General features: G+C 38.6%; 1 protein-coding gene across 1 annotated transcript in view; it reads right to left on the reverse strand.

Annotated features, from left to right (window-relative positions):
- Positions 1-339: 339 nt before the first annotated feature.
- LOC106849921 (von Willebrand factor D and EGF domain-containing protein-like) overlaps positions 340-22,627 on the reverse strand; it is a 187,942-nt gene continuing 165,654 nt past the window's right edge. The window contains exons 25-28 of the mRNA XM_088168290.1: positions 21,949-22,109; positions 2,607-2,659; positions 1,650-1,868; positions 340-526 (exon numbers count right to left, since the gene is read on the reverse strand). Of these exons, the coding sequence (XP_088024416.1) occupies positions 340-526; positions 1,650-1,868; positions 2,607-2,659; positions 21,949-22,109 (620 nt within the window). The remainder of the gene's footprint in view (positions 527-1,649; positions 1,869-2,606; positions 2,660-21,948; positions 22,110-22,627) is intronic.

Raw genomic sequence — 22,627 nt, forward strand, 5'->3', positions numbered from 1 at the left:
CCCAAGTAAGTGTCCCCTGCTATCTGTGACCTGTTAAATAGTTTCGAAAACACACCTGACTGTAGAGAGAGGTTTGTTTATTGCTCGTGATTCACTTGCCTCTGATTTCCTTCTGTGTCCTCACTTTTACTTTCCCTCTCTTCTCTGCCATTGTCTTTTGCTTGTTGTAATTGAAAACTGGTAAGAGAAATGTAACTTTTAATAAACATTCTCCACGAAATAATGTTTAAAAATGCAGTGCTCTATGAGCCATCTCCTGGGGTTGTTAGATCAAGGTCGTAATGAGTTGGTGCATTTGCTTACTACAATATATAGGAGCCTAATGGCAGCTGCAATCATTTACTTTCGCTCCCTGGCTCTTTGAGAGTTATTTGCTTGGTTACATGAGGTGTCAACATTAATGCAGATGGGGATGAAACCTGAAGAAATTAACATAAATCGTGTCAACGTGCTGTCTTCTGATGTAGTGCCACTTTCTTTAGAATTTCGTTTTATTGCTATCAATATTTTCCTCTGATCGTCACTGCTGCAACATAATTTCAACACTGAAATTTAATTTCGTCCAAATGTGCTGTCCTGTTCAATCAGCCATGGAGGGTTCATCCAGTCACTCCCTCCTCCCCATTTTTTCCCACCTACTGTGTGATTTTGCTGTTTATGGCTCGTTCTCTGGACTTTCACACCCCCAGCATTTGAGAAAGACGGAAAAAAATGCCATGGCATTTCATTTAGTCAGTGTTAACTCCACTCTCTTGGGTTGTGAGAAAGTGAAAATTACTTTGTAAGATAAGACTTGGCTAACATAGGAGCAAATATCACTAAATGCTGAATCTGAAAATCCAAGTGTAGACAAGGTGCAGGCATTAAAGTAATTCCTTTTATGATCTTTAGCCATGTCATTTCATGACCAGTAACCCTTGAATGCTGTTGTGTGTCTTCAGCCTGTGCTGCTTTCCTTTTCCACCTCTCTATTGAATGTTTACAACACAATTACAGGTTTCTGTGGGAGAGAAAATGGCATTTCCACAGGGTTCCTAAGGAAAGTTGCAGTGGGGTGAATGCCACAGAAGAAAGATAAGACTGATGACTTTGCTTAACGTATTGTAGTGGTTTTGGTTTGTTAAATTGTTAGTGTATTTATTAGAATTATTTATTTATTTTTTGTTGTGAGGTAGAATTAGGAGGAAAGTAAAACAGGTTTAATTTTAAATGGTATAAAGGAAATTTTTATTATTAGAAATTATAAGGATACATTTAAATCTAGTTTCTGAGTGGAATTCTGTATCCTGGAGGAAGAGGGAGAAGAATATATCTCAGAGTGGGTAATAAAATTCACAACTTCCAGCTGTGGGGTCAGGAGGGATGGAAATAGCCCTGGGCTGAATGCAAAGGCTTTACACTGACTGGGATTTGCTTTTGCCTCTTTTGTGGGAGCAGGTATAAATTCAAGGTCTTCTCTTTCTGCTCAGTTCTTCCATTTGTATCTTGGAGCTATTTTCATGATTATAGGGTCTGTCTGGTTCTGTGGAGTGAGTTCCATCATGTGAAGTGAAATATGTAAAAGGGAGATAGGGGAACAAATGAGAAGGAAAAAAAAAACAGGCAAGAAAAGCAAAATAAGGAGCTAAAAAAGAGCATTTCAGAAGTACTTGAACAGAGTGGTCATATTTATATCCATGAGCTGCAGCTGCAGAGTTTTAGCAGCAGCAGCAGGGCTGTCTTGCTGAGAAAGAGCAGGAGGAGGCAAGAAGACCCTGATGTAGAACAAGGCTGGAGTGTTGTAACCTGGTGGAGAGAGGAGCAGGCAGCTGCCACAGGCTGCTGGAGGTGATTGAGAGCCATGGGCTGGGGCAGCTGTGACAAGGTACCTGAGGGAGCAGTGACATCAAGGTTAAATCACATCTCCCCAGAGGCTGACGGTGATGCCAAGCAGTAACAGTGTTGCCTTGGGCTCTGCCATTTTAACTCCGTTCCTCTGAGTGCTGTACACCTTTTGACAAAATAAATCACGCTTTGTTTTGAGGAATTTGTTTTCTGCATCACAGCCTTTTAGTAGTGCTTCTTGTCTTCCACAAGAAAAGGCTCAGTTGGAGGGAAGTCTGGAAGGCTGCAGCAGCAATTACCAGCCAAGGGGATATGATTTAGAGACCCATATCAGAGAGGTCCTGGGAGCTGCTGTCAAACACAAACCACTTCATGGAGGAGCCTGAGATGCACTCAGGGGTGTGTTGGAGAATCTGAAAAGGGGCATGTACCTGCTCCTGCAAACACAGGAGTTCCCTTCTCCTTCTGTTGGCACCAGGGGAACAAGGAAATTTCACCTATCATTAATCTGTATTATCATGAACAAACTGATGCCCAAGGCAGCCCCAGAAAGATGATTTGGGCACCAAAAATGTGACATAGGGAGACCTGGAATTTTATCTTCAAGAAATTCAGTGCTCAGATTTCTATCTGAGCAAACCCTGCAAGATGACTAAATCCATTTGGATTTTGCTTTGAATGGCAGCTGCTGTGTATGCTTCAGCTGGCCATACTTTGCAGTCTTCCTTTGTGTATGGTAGGAGATGCTCAGGCAAATGTTACCCATCAAGGGAACAGCTCACCTTTTGAACAGATTTTTCATCCTGAAAGACAGGCTGAATTTTGGACTTCGTTTCTAGAAGAAATGGCAACAGTTCCAATTATTTCTGAGTGATGATGATACTTGGAAAACTGTTTACTGATAGAACAGAAAGCACCAAGAAAATGGAGATGTCAAAGGCATATATGGTTGCCTTTCTTACACTTTTGCCTATGTGGACAGGTGACTTTGACATTATGGGTCTGAGCATTTCTCTGCCTTCAGTGACGCATTACAAGGGCGGTCATTATGCTCCCTCCAGACAGATTTTCTTCTATATCAATTTAGCACACCTTTAATTACAACAAGGAACCCTTTAAATTTCATCTGTGTTGTAGGGGCCTTTCTATGTTCCAGTCTGAATTCCACCCAGTATCATTTAATTAGTCCAATTTACATAAAACTGACCTTGCCAAACCAATACTAATACTAGGGGGAAAAAAAAAGCACAGAGTACAAAGTCAAGTAAGTCAAGCACTTAGAAATCCCAGGATCAAAGTCACCTATGAAACTTTAAATCACCCTTTTCCTAGTTCCAAATAAGCTTTGCTTTGCTCAGCACACAGAGTTCCTACTGAATAAGTACTTGGTCGGTATTTATTTTAGTCCTTTTTCTTTGGTTATTTACTGAGTGCTACTGAAGCCTTGCATCAACAAATCAAATAAATAGTCTTCTAGTGGTTTTGCATCATGCTTTCAGTGTTGCAGCTAAACTAATTAGCATGACAACTCTGCAAGGTGAGGCAGTGTTTGTTCCTGTGTGAATATGACACCTAGAACATGGAATAAAAGGGAGTGTTAATGCTGTAAATCCAGTTTGAAATTACTCACATTTAATTTTTGCATATTAATATGTCTTCAGTAGCATGCTATATATTCAAGCTGCACTTTCTGCTGGTCTCAGTTACAGAGGTGAGTGTTTGCTTGTTTGCAAATCAGACCCTGTCTGTCTATGCTTGAATTCACAACCTTACTTTCTGAACAAGGTGGCATTCCTATCTTTAAAAATTAATACATTCATGTACATAGAAGTTGTATCAGGAGCTCCATGTCTATGGGAGCTAAAGAAAAGTCCAAGTGCAGTTCTCAATTTGACATTTTTATTTTTGGAGAAATCGATTTTTACAACCCTAATAGTTTTTTTTTTGATGTAGTGTCTTATAATGGAGCTCTCAAAGCTACTTATATATGTGTGTGTGCATAGTATATCTTAAACACATATATATAAAAATTATTTGCTTATATATATATTTAAAACACGTATATATACAATTCCACTCTGCATCCCAACCCAGAATGGCTTTGACCCGTTTCCCCTTGCACAGGTTGGAAGCACTAATTGTAGAGAAGAGTTGAACTGACTGCTTTCCATCCAACTGTGTGAGGGTCGTTGACAGGAGAATTTGTCTTCTCCAAGGAACAGCTGCACGGAAGAACACACCGAGTTCTGGCTGTGCTGGAGTTGCTCAAGCATGGGCAAGAGGCTCTGCAGGCAATGTCCACTCGCACTGAAGGAGCTGTGAGGGTGTAGGGCAGCGAGCTGAGAAATTAGCTATGAAATTCTAGTGGCTTCCTAACTGAGCAAATATTTTCAGAGCCGGAGAACGTGGCCAGATTTGAATTGTTTAATGATACGGCAACAGGATTTTCCTTCTGTGCCTTTCGTCCCTCTCTTAAAAATTCAGTCTCTGCTTATGAGCGGGAAAGTTTTAGATAAGACTGTCCCAAATGTTAACATGCAAAAAGCATGGCTTCACCAGACTTCTTTCCAATAAAATAGCTCAGCTGCTTTTCTCAAGATGAAAAAAAAAATCCACCAAGATCCAAAACAAAACATCCCATTTGGAAATTTTCCATTGTTACTCTGAGAGAGATTTGGGTGCAAGGAAAATCTGGATTCTGAATAGAAAATCCTAAATATGCTTAACTACAGGCATCAGTAATTAGGAAGCCAATGTAAAGATCTTCCTCTGGGTCAGATACAAATTTTTGGGTCACATTTGAATACTTGAATTAGATGCAAAAATTGCAAATGTGCCAGATTTCCTCCTACTTTTTTTTCATCAAAAAACCTTCCAGTTATCTGCCCTGCAAGGCTTCTGAGGCATTCCATTTCCTCTTGAATTTAGCTTGGTTTAAAGCCTCACAGCCCAGATCATGCCAGCAGACAGCCTGGAGTTCTTACTGGTGTGCTGGACTTCCAGCAGCACATCCATAATTCTGCTGGCCTCTGGCTGCTCAGGCCACCATTTCCCACTTTAGCTTTTCCAAACACTCACAAAACATGGATGAGTTGAAGTGTGGCTTTTCTTTGCCTTTTTTTTCTCTCTGATCTTGCATAACTCTTACCCAGCCAACCAAAATCCTCTTCCTTTGTAAGTGGTGCTTGAGATGATTCGCTTTCATGGCATACCTACACTGCAGAAAAAGATAAATTAACATTAATTAATTAATTAGATTTGCATTTCCCCCCTATGTTACTCTTTTGGTATTTCCTCCCTTTTAGCTGGGAATGAGGTCCCAAGGGCTAATCCTGAAAAGTCTTGCATTTCCCCATTCTTTCTTATTTCGGGGCCTGTGTAACTCTTTAGGATCTTGACTCAAGTCTGGATTCAGTCACTGGATTACGGAATATTCTTCAAAAGATAACTGTGAAAATCTCATTACTTCAAACTGTTATGAATGAGACATTAGGAAATACACCACGAGAAGCAATTGCACATTATTATTTAAATGGCCTAGAGATAGATCCTCTTTTTCTTTTATAGCATCTTTGACCTCCTTTCTTCCTGTAGTCAAGCCACCCAAAAATTACATTTTGTAGCATACATTTGTACATGGAGCTGTCATTTGGTTATTTCTTTTCCAAGTGAAAACTACTTTGTTCCTCTTTTTTTTTTTCCCCACTAGCGAATAGAAAATTGAGCTTCCAGGAACGTAATGTGCAAACTTCAGTGTTACATCCTGCAAAATTGAGATTGCTTAATGGAACCAGAAAAGAAAGATTTTTTTTTTATTATGATCAAACTTAAGCAATTTTAGATAGTCTTTTGTGGTCTAGTGAATGCAGGGAACTAAATCCACAGTGAATGCCAGAAGCAACAATTACAGTTCTTTTTCTTCTAATTGAATTCTTTGATGATTTTCCCAATTGACTTCAGAAGCCCAAGTACGCAGTCTCCAAAATTCAGATACTTGGGACATTGAAATTATGAACTTGTAGGAATATTACAAGTATATTTATGATATTCATACCAACTGAATAGTGTGTCATGGTATACAGGAGATTTTCTTCCCTTAGAAAAATAAAGAAATAGTGGAGCTGGGATTTTAGATTTTATTCCTACTTTTTTTACCCTCAAACTGGTAAAAGATAATCAAAATTATCCTTAGAGGAAAAAGTGGCGAATTTTTGTAATTTTTGTAGCTTTTTCAAGAGTCATCCCCGAATGAAAAATTACCCGTTGCATTGGAAAATATTTCTGCAAGCTTACCCACACTGGCTGTTTCCATCTGCACTCAGTACAAAATAATCAGCTCACAGAAAAATTCAGTGGGAAATTTCTTTAAAACTAGAAGATTGGTGTTTGGCAACAAACAGGAGATGAAACTTCAGCAGCTCATGGAAAGCTGCAGAGCTCTGAGGGAGCAGTGCTGTGTGTGCAGCATCACTGGATGGGGCTTTGCAGCTGATTTGTAACAGGAGACTGCAGGGTGCAAGCACCCAGCTCTGACAGAAATGTGCTCTGTGTTACCAGAATAAAGAACATTTTGAGTGAAGCCAAGCAACCTGCCTGCTGTACTGGATACAGGAACGTGGGGTGTCTGAGAGGAAACAGCCCAGACACTGCATTTGCTTGGTAGCTTTAATTAGCCATTCTCCTCTCTCTGTTCTCAGGCAGGATTCTCATCCTTCAAACACATTTTAAAAATTCATAATGTTTACTGCTTGTTTTCATTGCAAGCCATTTGATTTTTTTTTTTAGCTTAAATTTTTATGTCTTGCTGGAAAAAAATAAAATTCTGTCTTAAATCCCTTTCTGCCTGGTCTTTCCTAGTCCAAGTTTCTTGGTCAATTTTATATATGTCATAGAAAATAACATATATTCTTTGTAATATTTTCCTTCTCTCCTTCCTTTAGAATATCTTTATGCCTCAAAGATTTTGACTCTTTATTCCTTCTTAAAGAATCTCAACCTTATGTCTACTAAATCACTGGTGCATTCACTTTACAGAATAACTCACTTCCCCTGTTATGCCTTCCTTATTTCTGTACATAATTTGTATAAAAACATGGCAGTTCAGATTTGTTAACATGAAAAAATAAGGATTGTTCAAAAATTCCTTAAAGAAAGGAAAATGGAGCTGCCACTGCATCTCCTCAGCTGTAAATGCTTCCTCATCCTTCATGTGAGTTCCCAAGCATGGCTCTTTGGTGCTTCAGGCAGTTTTCTTAAATAAGAATTTTGTGGAATATTTAGGTTTCTGTTTGTTTGTTTTTAGTTTGTTTTGGAGAAGTAAATAGACAGTACAATTAAAGAAAGAAGATGCAATGAAAATGATTTTCTATAAAATGAGAGTGTAGTATAAGCAGATGGAAATATAAAAACATTCTGACTTTGATTGCATGATAATCTATGACCTCTTCCTTTAAGTGTTTTAGAAGATTATGAAGCTGAAACATAGAAAAAAGAATATAAAAATCTGCAGTTAGAAAGGACTGATGCTTTAGCTAATTTCAGGAGAAATACTTCCCAGGGTTAGACCCAGTTTAGCAAAAGAAGAATATATGAATGTATCTTTTTAAAGTGGTCTTTGACTTCCCAAAGCTTCTCTTTTCCTGTTCACATGATACTGATGAGGTAGCAAGGCATGCCCTTTTCTGTTGTAACAATTCCATGCCAATGGACGGTGTACATATTTTTCTATCTTCTCTTCCATTTTAAAATTTTTTAAATTTTTTTTTGTATTGTGAAGGAGCCACCTGTTGGAATTTTAAGGTTTGAGACCATAATCTGCTATTATACAAATGTAAACAATTATCCATACACCTGAGCTATCAGTAAATGAATCACCAAATAGGCTATTAACTAAGTGTATTTATTTCTCCAGATTAATATTATTAATTTCCAAAACACAAGATCATAATGGGAAACAGTCCCTGTGGAAAGGCAGAGTGAGATCCATCTGGAGTGATTACTCTGCAGCTGATGCAGTCCTGTAACATGTGAGACTTTCGAACTAAGCTTCTTAATTGTTCCTGCAGGTTTATTAAATCTTGTTATTTTGTATTTTTGTGAGGGGCCACTGAAAAGGAGGTGCTGGCAATGCAGAACAAACAATGCAGAAGAGTAAATAACATGTGTGGAGAGGATAATGGTGATTCCTTGTGTTCCACTGATGACTGGGAGGGACAAAAGCAAGGATGGCCTGATCCCTGGGAATAAGGAGTCCTGTGCTGATTTCCAGAAGACTTGTTGAGCCTTGAGCCAGTCAAGTGCACGATTTCTTGCATTAAATCTCCTAATGACGAGCAAAACTGCAGCACCTTTGCATTTCTCCCTGTGATCAGGCCCTTTGTTCCCAGTGTGGCAGGGGCCGTGGGTTATCCTGTGGGATTGAGGTGTGTGTGACCATGGCACAGGGCCCCTTTTTTTCAGCTGTCCCATGCTCCAGCTTCATCCAGGATTCCTTCTTAGGAACAACTCAGTCTACAAACTGCTTCTTTTGATGTTGTCCATTTTTTCTCTCCATCCCAATTAGTTTGTAAATTGAAGTCTCTTATTACTGCTAATGTGCCCATTTCAACATTTTACTTTCTCTTGTCATTTCTACAGATTTTGAGGGAAACAGGCAGATTATAGTGATTCCTGTTAGCAACATGTTTGACTTTCTCACCCCAAAAATTCATCCTCAAAATAATTTACCTCTCTAAAAATTATTTAAAAGTGTATCTTAGGTAGGTGCTTAATTCTGATTCAGTTACATTCAATAAACAGCTACTTATACAAATTCAGTTACCCTTAGAGTTCAAACACTTAATTAACCATAAGATTGATACGTGAAATATTTACTTGCATAATCACTGGATTTCAAAATGCCTTACAGAGGGGGCTGTAACACATTTCCTGTTTATAGGTGGGGAAGTGAGGTGATTCACAGATTAAATCAACCTGTGAGCCACTGGCAGAGCTGGGAGCAGACTGAGCCTTCCCAAGCCCCATCTGTTGCTCTGATGGTGACAACAAGCTCATTTCAGCTGAAGTCTTGCCTCAAATAATTACTTATGCAATGCTAGGAATACTTCAGACAATTATACGTAATGAATATAATACATATATAATATTTAATGTTATATATGTAATGATTATTTAAGAATTATTCATGTATATGCTGTGAAATTTTATATATCACATAGGTTCTACACAAGGGTACTTTTTGAGAATAGGATATGAGGATACTATGCATTTACTCTAATAATTTGCATAATTTGCTTTTATTTGTTTAAAATATTTAAAATAATTTCTTGAGGGTCTACGTCCCATGTAAGAAAAATAATATTTAAAAATAAGATTTCTTTATCTCAAAACTCTTGGCAGAGTCAGGGGACTTCATTAGCTCGTGGAGCTCACTTTGGTGTCAGAAGAATGGTGTCAAATTGCAACTTCCACTGAATTATAGAGAACTCATAAGTGTGGTATAAATGAAATTAGAACTGGGTGAGAAAATATGTCTTCATCATAAATCAAATTATATTTCAGGTGAAACAAAAAATACATGTACAGGCAGAATTATGTAATAAAGTCACATTCAGAAATATTAAAAAGCTTCAAAGTGAGTAATTGTTTCCTCTGGTGAGCTCCTTTCCAGCATTAAGAACATGTGTAATATTGATTCATCACCCCAGTCACCTGGAAGACTCCTTATTGCTGGAGTAAACAAAGTCACACCAATATTTTTGAAGGTTTCTCGCATTATAGGGAGTATCATGGGGGCTTATTAAGTTCATTAGAATACTGAAGAAATGTTAACAGCAGTTCTAAGTGCTTCTTTCTCCAAAACAAGAGGGTTTTGCTTTTTGTTTATTTTTAAAATTTATTTTATTTTGAGAAGAAAAATGCAGGCAGTGAGCATTAGAAAGAGACCCATGCTGGATGAAATGAGGAGAAAAAAAATGTAGCCACTGTTGCTGTTAGCAGTTGTGGAATCTTTTGGGAAACTTTTGAGTTTAGGGAAACTGTATTTTCACTCTTAAAGCTTCATTTTTTTTTTGCTTCATGTGAAGAAATATCTGGCAAGAGATAAAACACTAAAATGAAGTTTTGGTAACAAGACACATCTTTGAAATACCTCAGCAGAGAGATCATTGACGTGTCTGAGGCATCTGTTGATCTGACAAGCCGTATTATATACAAACAAAATAGATACCTTAAAAATCTGTGCATCAGTCTTCCACCAAGAGCACTGCCTGCAGCTGATGCTTCAGACAATGAGGCTGCAGAAAGTTACACTGGCCCAGAGCACCATCTGATTTTATTCCTCACCGGGATCCCAGATGAAAGCCTGACCATGTGGATGCACAAGAAAGCCTTCAGATGAGAGAAAGGACCTCCTGGAATCAGCCTGGATGTGAGAAGCAGGGGTAAGGTTTGAGCCAGAGACGATGCACATGGGCTGGGCATGTGAGCATCCTGCTGTGTCTGTGTTGGATGTAAGGGTCCTCTGGGACTCAGCTGAAAACTTCCTGGCCTCTGGATGACTTTTTGGCTTGTGGAGGATTCTGAGAGCGTCTGGGCAGATCTGCCTAAGCTGGAAGGCAGTTCTGTGAAGCATTAGCCTGGAGGCAATGACAGAATTTGTGGTTTTGATGGCATTATCCAAATAAAGTGAGATAGAAGCAAAAAGGGGGAGAATGGATGGAGCACCTAGGAAGCTGGAAGAAGGGTAGAAATGCTCATTAAAAAGTAAAGAAGGAGAAGGAATGAAAACTGGTAGGTGACAGAGAGAGTCAAAGGAAGACAATAATTCAAGTGACAGGCTGGTTGCAGGACAGAGACATTTACAAATGAAGAACGGAAGATAATTCAGGTTTTTAGAGACTACATTAAGGCTAAGTTAATGGCAGCTAGGAGCTAGATTGAACTGGCTCTAGTTTGAGACACAAAAAGAGCAACTCTAATCAACTGCTGTGGGCAAGAACTTTAACAAACAGAAAGATGATCAGCTGAGAGTCAATGGGACCAGTGAAAGTGAAATTGTCACAGGTTTTACAGGGGCCACGCCAGCTCCATAGCAATGGCCAGAGGACAAGGAGAGAGAAGAAGAGCAGTCAGTCAGAGGGAGATCAAAAGCTGGGATGGGCAAGCAGAAGAGATTAACAGAATAATTTATGCACTTCTGACATGGAAAAAGGAGAGTCTTGAGCTTGCTCTGCAAAGTGAAATATGGGCTGTAAGAATCCCTCCTTCGCCCAGTTCCTTCTGTCTGCTAAAGGACATTTTAAAATTTTTTATCTAATAGGGAGGCCCAAAGGTGAGAACTCTGGTGTGAGCAAAGAAGGGTCAAGGTATCACTGAATATAGAGTGATAACAGTAGGGGAATATTCCAGCAGGGGCAGTATAGGAGCAGACCACAGCACAGGTTGCTTGGTTCATGAAGAAACTTCTGCATTGTGGTTGCCTACAGATACAGAGGGTAGAATTTGACCCTCTGATATTTTCTTCAGTTCATCCTCAATTTCTGAACTGGTGCTGTGGCTTTTAATTGTGGAAACCAGACGTGGCTGGGCTCAGGATCCTCCCAAACATCCATTTTCTCCTTGGGTACCCAGTATTTCCAGTCCCTGCAAGGGATTTCAAGGTAGCTAATTCCACTGGCCTTCTTTCTTTTTCCTTTATTTTGTTTGCTAGTTTTGGTTCCTTTTTTTTTTTTTTTTTGGCTTTGTGCCTGTTGTGAGGAGATATGAAGCAGACTAAGATCTGCCCTGTTGTGCCTAACTAGAAAGGAAATCTTTCTCATCCACTCATCCTTATGTAAGTATTTTGAGTCCTTGTCAAAATGATATATTCCCAAATGGCACTGGTGCTAATGTGGATATTGAATTATGAATAGATTTTTATGACACGTATATCAGAGTTTTGGAGATCACAAGGGAAAAAATTTCTACCAACTGCAATTTGATGAAAAGCACACAAACCCCAAAATAGCTGTTGATTTCAGGCGCTGTTGCAGTTACAGGTATTAGAAAAAAACAAATAGGTAAAGCAACATTTTTCCTTCCTTTCATGTGTATGTACTAGTTCCACTGTGAGATTTAAACAGCAATTGTTAACCTTCAAAATGAATAGTTTTCAGAATTTGAAGAAAAAAAAAGTCCTTTGGAAACCTCTAATTTGATCATTGATTTTGGCTGGCTGTAGGAGAAATTTTGGAGCAGTAGATTTACAAGTCTGTGATGCAGAGTTTAAACAAAACCCTATTGATGGTGCAGAGGCTTTTATTTCTTTGTCTGCAAAATGGTACAGAACAAATTGAAGGGTGCCTTCACAGTAGGACATTTTGCTCTTTGATTTCAGCTTTGATTCTCTTCAAACATGCAGCATTAGCACCTTTATTTAGATGTTCTCCATATGAACAGAAAATAGGTGAATTCAGAGGAGTCCTAAGAAAGAAGACAGTGCATATGGGAGAAGGGTATTTTTATTATTTATTCTCAGTTTTGCTTCCTAAACATTGAAATGCTAGTGTTCTTGAAAGATAAGTTTTTTCTAGCAGAAACTGGTGTAATAATGGCATGGTGTAGTACTTACTAATGGAACACAGTCTTGGGATGTATTAATGGAAGTTTCTGTTAGTAAAAGGCAGTAATTTTTCTGCGTGCACTTGTTCTTCATTGTCTCTTTGCCTCAGTTTTCTTATCTGTAAGATGGGGATCCCATACCTTGACTGTTTTTTGGGATTCTTGACTAATTCACTATAAAAATTCACATTTTGATATTTATCTTTCAATCATAGGCTTAAAATTCATTAAAACAGTCAGAAACATAACCACACTAATTTCCCCTTTACTTTTAATTGAAAGCAAAATAGTCATTCAAAAGATGGTAGTATATGTGGTCAGCTAAGTTCCTTCTCTAGCCTGCATAATTAATTTATAGAATAATTGAGTCAATCATTTATAACAGTCTTTTAAGTTCTTGGTAAGAATCCAGGAAATCAGTGTTCAGAAAGGTCAAGAAGACCAAAACATGATCTTTCTCTGAGTAGTCGCTGCTCTTGATAAATCTCTTTTCATTTGTAATTTATTGTTTGCACTCTCCAATGCCAAGGCTTCTCATGTGCCCGGGGTAAGTTGTTTCTTCTTAAGCTGAGTCTGCAAACTCAGGTTCCAATGGTTTGTTGGGGTAATGAGGGAATTGGGACAAGTTGGTTTGATCTCATGAATTCCCTGAATATCAGCAGAACAAATAAACTGCCACCACCACATCTGTCTGCAGTGGTTGGTAAATGATGCAGAATCCCTTACCTGTGGCTGCAGGAATGGTGCCTGTCATGGTCCACTCTCAGAGGTGAGTTTGAGCCCTGGGTTGCCATGGACAGATTTAGGAAATCAGCAGAACCCATACGGTGCCCCAATACTCTGCTGTATAAAATAATGCTGTCAAACTCTTGTCCTTGCACGCATTTTTATTTAATTTTATATTTCCTAACACACTGACAGCATATAACAAATAACAGCCAAGTAATACCTGCGGAGGTATTATTTTTTATTAGTATAAATAAATACATTCAATCAGGCATAATAGTTTCATTTATTTGAGAGACTAAGATTTATTGCTTTATTTTTTGGTCATTTAAATAAATAATATTCTGTGTGGCTCATAATCTTCTATGAATAATTTCTTTATTTTCTTTCATTCTAGCAATTTATAAATACACTAAGTACAATTACATATTTAAATAACATTAAAATGGTAGCACAAGTTAAAGCCACCACAGTGTAAAAGAAGTACAGGCTGCCAAGATAAATGTGAATGTCCTGTTATTTATGCTGCACTCTAAATGCTGAACATATTTTTGTAATGAACATGTTTGCAAATTTCCAGTGGGATTTAAATTTTTTCAAGTACAAATTTACTGGGGAAAAAAAAAATACACGATGACTATAATTTGACTATAATAATGCTCCTCTGCTGACACAAACAGCTACACAAACTTCAAAAGTATGTTATTTTATCAGAACACATTTAAGCAGTGCAGCACAATGGGTGGTGTTGTTATGGTAAGATAATCACCCCCCGAGGTGTACTGAGGCACAGTGTGGCTGATTACCCCTAATCCTATTGGGATGTAATTATTTCATAGTAACGATATTCTTGGAAGTGCCTTATTGCTGTTATCAAATTTCTTTTAGCTTTGTATCTAAACACATTAAACAATGACTTTGTCAACTTCGAGGTCCGTTGAGATTAAAGTATCTTTTCACAACGTTTAATTGGCAGTTGAAATATTTTTTTCAAGTCTGGTTTCGATTTTCTTGTAAAACTCCAGCAGAATTGCAAGCAGAAGAGTAGAAGACTGTAATATATCTGAATGAAGCCTCAAAGCACAAAGAGTTTTATGAAATCAGAAAAGCAGACCTGTTGACAAGCAGGGATTCCTAGAAAATTAAAAATATTAGGAATTTAAATAATGTAAAATTATATTTGAATTATTTTTACATTATATTCCAATTTTATTAAATTCTGTCAAGTTAAGGAGGCATTGAAGTCACATCAGCTCTGCAAGCCTCTTATTTCCAGTGCAGGGTAAGATATTTGAGTGAGTCTGAAGTAGGGGTGCTCACCAGGAATGGCATCCTGGAAGTCCATTCCTCTTTTTCTCTTCAGTCTTCATCTAGCATCAAATCAAGATATTATATATTATATATATTAAATATTCAAGGAATATTTTATGTTATCTGATTTATGTGGTCAGAGGTTATACTTAGACCACAGGGCAGAGCTCTTTTTCTTGAATGATGCAAGAAGAATCCATAGTTCTCCTCCAGCATCCAACCTGGCTGTCCTGCCCAGAGAAATCAAGACACACGAATAGGAGACCTCTAATCCCAATGATAAACCAAAAAAAGGGGGTTGAGGAGAACCCTGTCATACATCTCAGCCAGAGACTCTGCAGCTCAGAAGTCTCTCTTGGTAGTTTGTAGAACTGAAAAATGCATCTAGGAATTAGAATGGATTGAGCTGAATTTTCTGCTTTAGTGTAGGAGAGGGAGAAATGCAAGAAATTTGCCAGTGGATAAAGGTGTGTTGTTAAGTCATCACATTTTGAAACTATTGAGCCCTTCCTGGAGATGAAGAATTATTCTGCTAAATCCTGAGAGCCCTATTAACTTGAGCAAGGATAAAGAGCTGAAGAGTCCCTTTGGGGTAGAAGAGATTATAGAATGGTACAGGCAAATCCCAAAGCAAAAACCCCTTGAAACAGTTTTGGGGAAAGGCTTAGAGTAAGATTCATGTATTTTTGTTGCGTTAATTTATGGAAGAAAGACTCCAGAAAACTGAAAAGGTTGGACCACTATTTATATACTATGTTCAAAGCAGAGTTAGGATCTTTTTCCAGCAGCTTAATTCAGGCACCTTATTTTTGTTTATAATTAGTGTATCTGTGGATGTTGGCTCTCAAGGATGATCTTATTATAAAGAAAGGAGGAAAGGACCAGCAAGATGTAATGTTTTCTGGACCTCTGCCCATTCCACAAATCACATTCTCCTCCAGGCTTTCTCAGCAGATCATCTTTGTTTTCCACTGAATGGAGTACTCAAGGATGAGTTGCATTCATTTATTTTCTAAAGTAGGGCTTGTTTGCACTCTATTTGAAATAGATTTCTGTCTTATTATACTAATGCACGTTCAGCCCCAATCTAATAATCTGATCTAGATTGCTAAGTGCTAACAGAGCTGTTATCTATCAGGGCTGAGTTTATCTCAGCAAAGGCAATGATTTCCAAAGGGAAAAAGCAAGATTTCAGAGTATGTATGTGAACTATAAATGAAGACATAGGTAGCACATTTCAGTAATGAGAGGTAAAATGATAATTGACCAGCTCAAACCTGCTGTGATCTAAAGTAGATTTTAATTGATAGAGATTTGCAAGGTGCATGACCTTTGTGCAAGTTAACCGTGTTGAGCTAAGAGGACAGGATACTTAAAAAATTATTTTTACAGCACAGGAGGTTCCAGCTTAAATGAATTCAACTCAAGTTCCACCTGGTATCGTTAAATTCTGTCTCTCTTTGGGGTTTGACTGTAATATTTTATTTTAATTCTTACATACCAATTTTGCATAAAGTCATTGAATTTCTCATCTGAATCATTGCAAACGGTGTTCAGAGCATATTGTAATCTCAATAACAGCACTTTTAATGATAAAATTGATAACTAATTTTTCATAGAAACATCAGGTCCGAAATCACAGCTCTTGATGGCAATGATGCTACTTCTCCAGAGTAAAATGTTGACCTTTTGTTTTGGAGATTTTTTTTTTTCTTTTTTTTTCTTTTTGTGTGTGTGTGTGTGTGAGTAAGGTAGTGGGTCTTCTGTGACCTAACTTAGGAGTTCAGCTTTGATCTGTTTTGTTTGAGATATGAGACCTTGATCTCATATTTGATTTTTGCTTTAGTGAGTTTGCTGAGTGGCTGAAAGAAGAGAATGATCAAGTTTAAATGCTACAACAAGAAATATTTGAGTAATAAAAATAAAGTGGTTAATAAGAATTTTTCTACTGGTAGTTTAAGTTCCCATAAGTCCTGTTTTTGGTGTCAATGATAAGAAAGGAGAAAGAATGAGCAATTATTTTGGCCTCTTTTTATTATTTTGCCATCTTCTACCCGTCTTGAAGGGAGAAAAGGCTTTGTTTGCCTGAAGTGTAAGTTTGTACTTCTAATGGAGAAGATGGCTTGTGATCCTGACAAATAGATGTCTGCTTCCAAGCACCAAAGCCACTGAGGGTTTCTTGCATCCACAGATGTCACCCATATAAAAGCAGGTCATATAGAAGAGGGTGGAGGAATGAAATCAAGGAGAGAAATAAATCAGGAGGGGAGAAAAGGAAATGTGACTACTAAAAATGTATCAGTTTCAGAAATAGAACAATCTGGAGGCCGCCTTCAGAGCTGAAAATGTCACATTGCACCAGGGTTCAGAAAAGAAGATGAGTGCTCTGCAGGCTGCAGGAAGGAAGCACCGAAATTATGTGCAAGGAACAAGGTGAAAGAGAAACAAGACAAGGCAGAAGAAGACACTTGAAAATTGCACTTCACCAAACATGTTTGCAGGGATTTGGGGAGAGAACAGAAGGAAACACCTATCTGTATTTTATTTTTTTTTCCCAAATCCTTTCTGTCCCTTCAATAGAAGAGGAAAGACAGAAGAAACCACTGAAGGTGAATGATGCTGAACTGGGCCTGCTGCCTGTTTCGGTGGTGCTTTGTAGCAGATCTTGTTCCAGTTTTCCTGGGTAAATTCTGTGTGTTTCAATGTGAAACACCATGAAAACAAATTTATGAAGGTGAATTGCAATAACAAAGAAGCCTTTTGTAGATGTTCTTCATCTTGAATTTCAGTGAGGGGAAGTTCTAGTGGCAGGGCAGCTTCTTGTCCTCTGTTGTAGTAAGGAGGGAACATCATTGTTGGAAGAACTCAGAATTCCAGCCCTCCCATGGTCTCTCTTGTCCATGAACAGCAGGGCCATAGGGCTCGAGGAATACTCAAATTATCATCAGTAATACTCATGATATCTATGAGTTTCAAAAAGCTAACAAGTCTGGGAAAAAATCTTTAAAAGTCTGTATCTCGTGCAAATAAAGAGAAAAAAAAAGTAAATTGCCAAATCAAATATCTCTTTTCTTCAACTATTGTGAATGCAAATGTTTAGAGGCACAAGATAGAGTTACTCTTTCCTTGGTTTCCAACATCAGAACCTGGGATTTGGCTGCAGACTCTGATGTTTGTTTTTTAGGCCAATACCTCATTTGGCCTAGCTGAAAAGCAAAGGCTTTTCATTTCTAACTGTTATTTATGATGGAGGTTCCAACTGAAACCTGTCTGGGTAGGCTAAAATGCTTTTAATTTTCTCTCAAAAATGTGATTTTTCTTACCAAATGGGCATAATTTAAGGTCTGAATTACTGAGTATAGATTTTTAATAACTGTTTTCTTAGAACTAGATAATCCCTGGGATGTGCAGAATATTATTCTTAATGCAGGAAGGCAGAGTGCCTGCTTTGGAGAGCTTATTACCTTTGAGCAAGAGTGTTAATATGGTTTAAATCCTATTAGGGCCTGGAGGAATCCCTCATCAAACCCTGCCTCTACCAACTTCCTATTAAACCTGTTCTCAGAGCTGTTTCTTAAAAAACAAAATGAATTGTCTATTTTACAAATGAGTTGAGCAAAAGCATATTTATGAAGGACACTGGTGGTGCAGAAGACCAACATGAGGGTTTTTTTTGTGGGAGCAGTACTGGAAGTGCCTGGCAAGGATGTGGCATGAGAGGTGCAGGAAAGTGAGGCTTGCTGGCTCCTGGTGCAGGAGGAAGAAGTGCTGGGCTTGACACTCTTGGCTGCCCTTGGAGGTGTCAGCAGAGTGAGTCTCCTTGTAGGCCAGCCAGCAGTGGACTAATAGGTCTCTCAGAGAATTCTTGTCATCTCCTGTCTGCTGTTCATTACCATTTCTTCCTTTCTCACCTTTGGCATTCTGATCCCTGTGGCTGGCAGGTTGTGGTTCTCATTCTATGACAATTTCAGTTCTCTCAGGGAGATGAGTGCTCTTATTTTGAGAGAGTGAGTTGGAGAGAAAGGGTGAGTTAGAAAAGCACAATTTTACCTGTTCCTTGCAAGCTTTTTCACCAAGTTACTGCAATTATTATTAGTCAGCCTTCAATAATCTGTGTGATACCACCTCTGTGTGTGCAGTACCTCACATTCAGAATCTCAACTTTGCAACCTGGGCCTTTACATCTATATCTCAACGAGCAGACCTCAAATCATCAACCATCTTGCTGATGTCTAAATAGGGTACTACAAGTGAGGGATGAAATGTCTGTGGACTATGTGCCCTGCAGAAAGAAGGGAATCCTGCTGGCTTTAGTAGGAGCTGCTATAGAGCCTGCAGGTGGAGGGCAGTGTAAGTGCTCTTGTCAAAGTGATCTGCTGCATAGATGGAGAGTCAAGGCAAGGATAATTAAGAATTTGGTAACTGAAATATAAATCCCAAATGCCCCTTTTTCATTTTCAGAGTAGCCTTATGGAGGATCCCAACTGAATTCTAAGTTGTTTAGTTGAGTTTGTGATTGCCTTTAATTTATGACTAAATTAGATGTGAACTCATTACTCTTCTTACTCCTAATCTCTTTCTCTCTCTCTTCAAAACCAGATTCTCCGAAATGAAAGTGAGACTGTGAACTTTAAAAATGTGCTCCTTTTCCAATCTCTAATGCCCTTTAATTCTTTTCAAGGTAATTTTCATCCTCGTAGCTCACCTGACTCATCACTGTCTTTGCCCCTTTATATCTTTGTCTGCTATTTTCACACTTCATTTTCTATTCTTTCATTCCCCTTCTTTTTCCCCCTCAAGCTTCTGACATCCTTTTCCCAATTTCTTCCTTAAGTGTTTCTCATAAGACCAGCAGTCAGGATCCTTAATCAGCCCTGATGCACGAGGCTGGCACTGTGTCCTGCCTGGAGCTGAGAGGCTCAGGAGGCTGGAGCAGGGATCAATAGACCTTGAAGAGGATGCTCTGCATTCCCCCTGCACTCTCTCCATGGGCTGAGCTGATATTTGAGAAACTCAATCTCACAGCACAAACCAAATGAGATTGTTTTCATTAGCCCAGGAAGATCTCAGCAGTGAGACTTACTTTATGTCAGATATGAACTGAGGACCAGATCCTTAGGCAGAATTAACCAAAATGCTGCTCTGGTGGGAGAGAGGGAGAAGGCTCTGATTCCCCAGAGCAGCAGATGTGAAATACCATGGTTCTGTTTTGGCTGTTACCTTTCCAGGCACCTCACAATGCCAGTGTTTTATTATTTAAAGATGGAACACCAGCAAAGAATACACACAGAATACTAAGCTTATGCCAATATGAGGAAAAGAGTAGCAGAGCAAAAAAGATTTCTAATAACATTCCAAAGAGGAACCAAATCAAGAAATTAATATCTGTATTCCAAAAAGTAAATGCAAAAGTTTTTTTGGTCACCAACAATAATTATAGCAAATTTCTCTATTCCTGTAGCACATATAAGAGACAAAAATTGTTTTATTTCCGTTCCATTTTGGATTGGGTAGAAAGGTAAACTGGAAATCTCGACCTGCTTTACGTTTTTTAGAGACTGAGCTGAGTGCTTGTTTCTGTCAGGCACTGTCTGATTCTGTCAAAATGGTGGAAACATAGAAAATATCTTCTATGCGCAATGTTCTTAGCTGGATTCCTTGGATTTTTTTTCCTGTGAAATCTTTATTCTTCTTCTGCTACTGTTATTTGAAAGTTATTTCTTCATGAGGAAAATGTGATGGCTGTCTTTGCAGATTAACTATTTGCAGGTAGGGTTCTGACTGCATCTAATTTTTTTCTTTTATATTAATTTGAATTACTTCCTCCTAGAGATAAAACCATTGCAGGTACTGAAGTCTTCAATATTTAGAAGGCCAAGGAAGGAAAAACCCATTTTGAACTGGTTTTTATGGGTGTGTGTGAGTTTGGATGCTGGCAAGGGAGCAGGGCACTCTTTACATCCATGGTATTTTGGTATGCTGCTGTATCTCTGGAGAAGCTGGAGGTGGTAGCACAGAGTGTGGATCTTCAGCCCCATTTCCTTATTTTAGGGTATTATTGTGATCAAAACAGGATGAAGAGTTGACTTTCAGAAAGTCAGGATTCAAGTATGGCTTTGAATTTTCTCGTGTAGAGGAAATTGTGCCCCAAATATCTGGGACAATTCTAAAAATGCCTTCTTTGAACAAAAGCTCCTGGGTCATGAGCCGTTGCAGGTATGTTAGCTGACAATATGTATTTTGTTGCCTTTTACAATAATGATAACTGAAAATGTCACTGCCATTATACAGTACATTTTATGCTCTTTGTTGAATGCCCTTAAGCTTCCTGTCCTGCTAAAAAAACCTGCAAATTACTGGTCCTGGATAATCTTCCCTCAGTGGTTTGATATTTGTGTTTTTAATTGTCAAACCAATTACTGGGGCTTTCTGCTAGAGATGCTAATATTGCTTTGTGCTTAGCCAGGGGAAAAAATAATAACCATCTCCTAAGAAGTCATGTTTTGAAATAGAGGAATCTAAAAATACATATTTATAACTCAGGGGAAAAAAAAAAGTGAAAATATTGGTTTTATTTGGCAACTCGTGTACTTTAATCACAGCAGAATTAATATTGTTTTTAATATCTGGAAATCTCAGTGCGGTGGGGGAATGTTTTGAAGGAACTTGTAAAAGCTTTGGTAAATGTAACAGCCTGTGCTGAAAATCATTCTTGAGTTTCTTGCAAACAGGGTCAGCGTAGGTTTATATCGTGTCAATGGGGATCCATTTTGTGCTGGGCTAGGAGGTCTTTTAGCAGACTTTCCCCTGCACTTAAACTCTGATTCTAAAGGCCATGGGCTGTTTTAAAGGCCCACTGTAAATGTGAGCATTTACACTGATTGCAAAGAAGTGCTTTTGATCAAAACCCTCACCTCTGCAGAGGAGTGGAAGGACAGGGGCTTGGAAAGGCAGGAGCTTGAGAAATGTGAGCCAAATCTTTAAATCAGAGCTATGTGGTGGTTTTTTGTTTGTTTGTTTGTTTTGTTTCTTTTTCCTCTCCCTAAGGTTTAAATTATATTAAAGACCAGAAAGTTCCCTGGGAAACTTGTATGTGAAAAGGAAAACTGTGTTCTGCCTTCATTAGAGTGCTGGTTTTCTGTTAAAATACTCAGAATAATTTTCTTTACCACTCAGTGTTTTCATTTGGTGTGTATGGAGAGGAAATAATGGGGTGGGCTGCCTAGGAATGAACTGCTTAGTGTGAATGAATCTGTCTAATCATGTGTAATCCAAACAGACTATAATGATGACACAGTGACAAGCAGGATTCAAATGGAATTCTAATTCTAATTCTAATGGTTTGAACAGTTAAGGGGTTGTTTAGAGGTGAGCCACAATACTCTGTGGAACAAACTTGTGCTCTGATCTTACCCACATACTTCACTCTCAGGTTTCAAATAGCATGGCCTAGGCATGGAATAAATAATTTTTAGTGATTATACTTACATGTTCTTTGTCTTCCAGCCCACCCAGGACCTCCTGCAGGCTGGCTTTCCCTTCTGAAATGCCCACTTCCCCACTCAGGTCGGTGTCCTCAGCAAACTCTGTCAGGGTACACTTGATCTCACCTTCCATATCACTTAAGGAGATATTAAACATCATATTGTCTATAAATAATGAATAAATGCAGACTATTTAAATACCTTACTCAAGTGTTTTAAATCGACAGTGTGATTGTACATTTATTGATAAATGACCGTGTTTTCCTGCTGATAGCTCTCTGCTGAGCTGCTTTATCTGCCATGCTCTTTATCAGCTCTTTGCCAGCTGGAATCTTTGCAGAGATACTGAATGAACACAGCACAGGTGACCTCTGGGCTGAAGTTTCCACTTGGATTTGGAGCTGGTGTGGGCATCCATCATGGAAAATGGGTGCCACTGCCCTTCCACAGCATCCTGCTTCTTCAAGTATTTTGTCATGCCCCAGGAGCTGTGGCCTCCAGGGCAAACTGGTTCAAGTGCCACTGAGGGCACTGGAGTGGGTTTTTTAATCAGTGCTTTATCCATGACAAAGAGGAAATTTGGGTCTCTTAGCCTGGAAAAGACAGAGAGTTTGAATGAGATCAACCTCACAACCCTATTGCTCAAACTCTGAGTGTTTGTTCTGGGAGAGAGGTACCAGGAG

This window comes from Sturnus vulgaris, chromosome 7, assembly GCF_052056855.1.
Source record: "Sturnus vulgaris isolate bStuVul1 chromosome 7, bStuVul1.hap1, whole genome shotgun sequence".
In the NCBI taxonomy this organism is placed as follows: Eukaryota; Metazoa; Chordata; class Aves; order Passeriformes; family Sturnidae; genus Sturnus; species Sturnus vulgaris.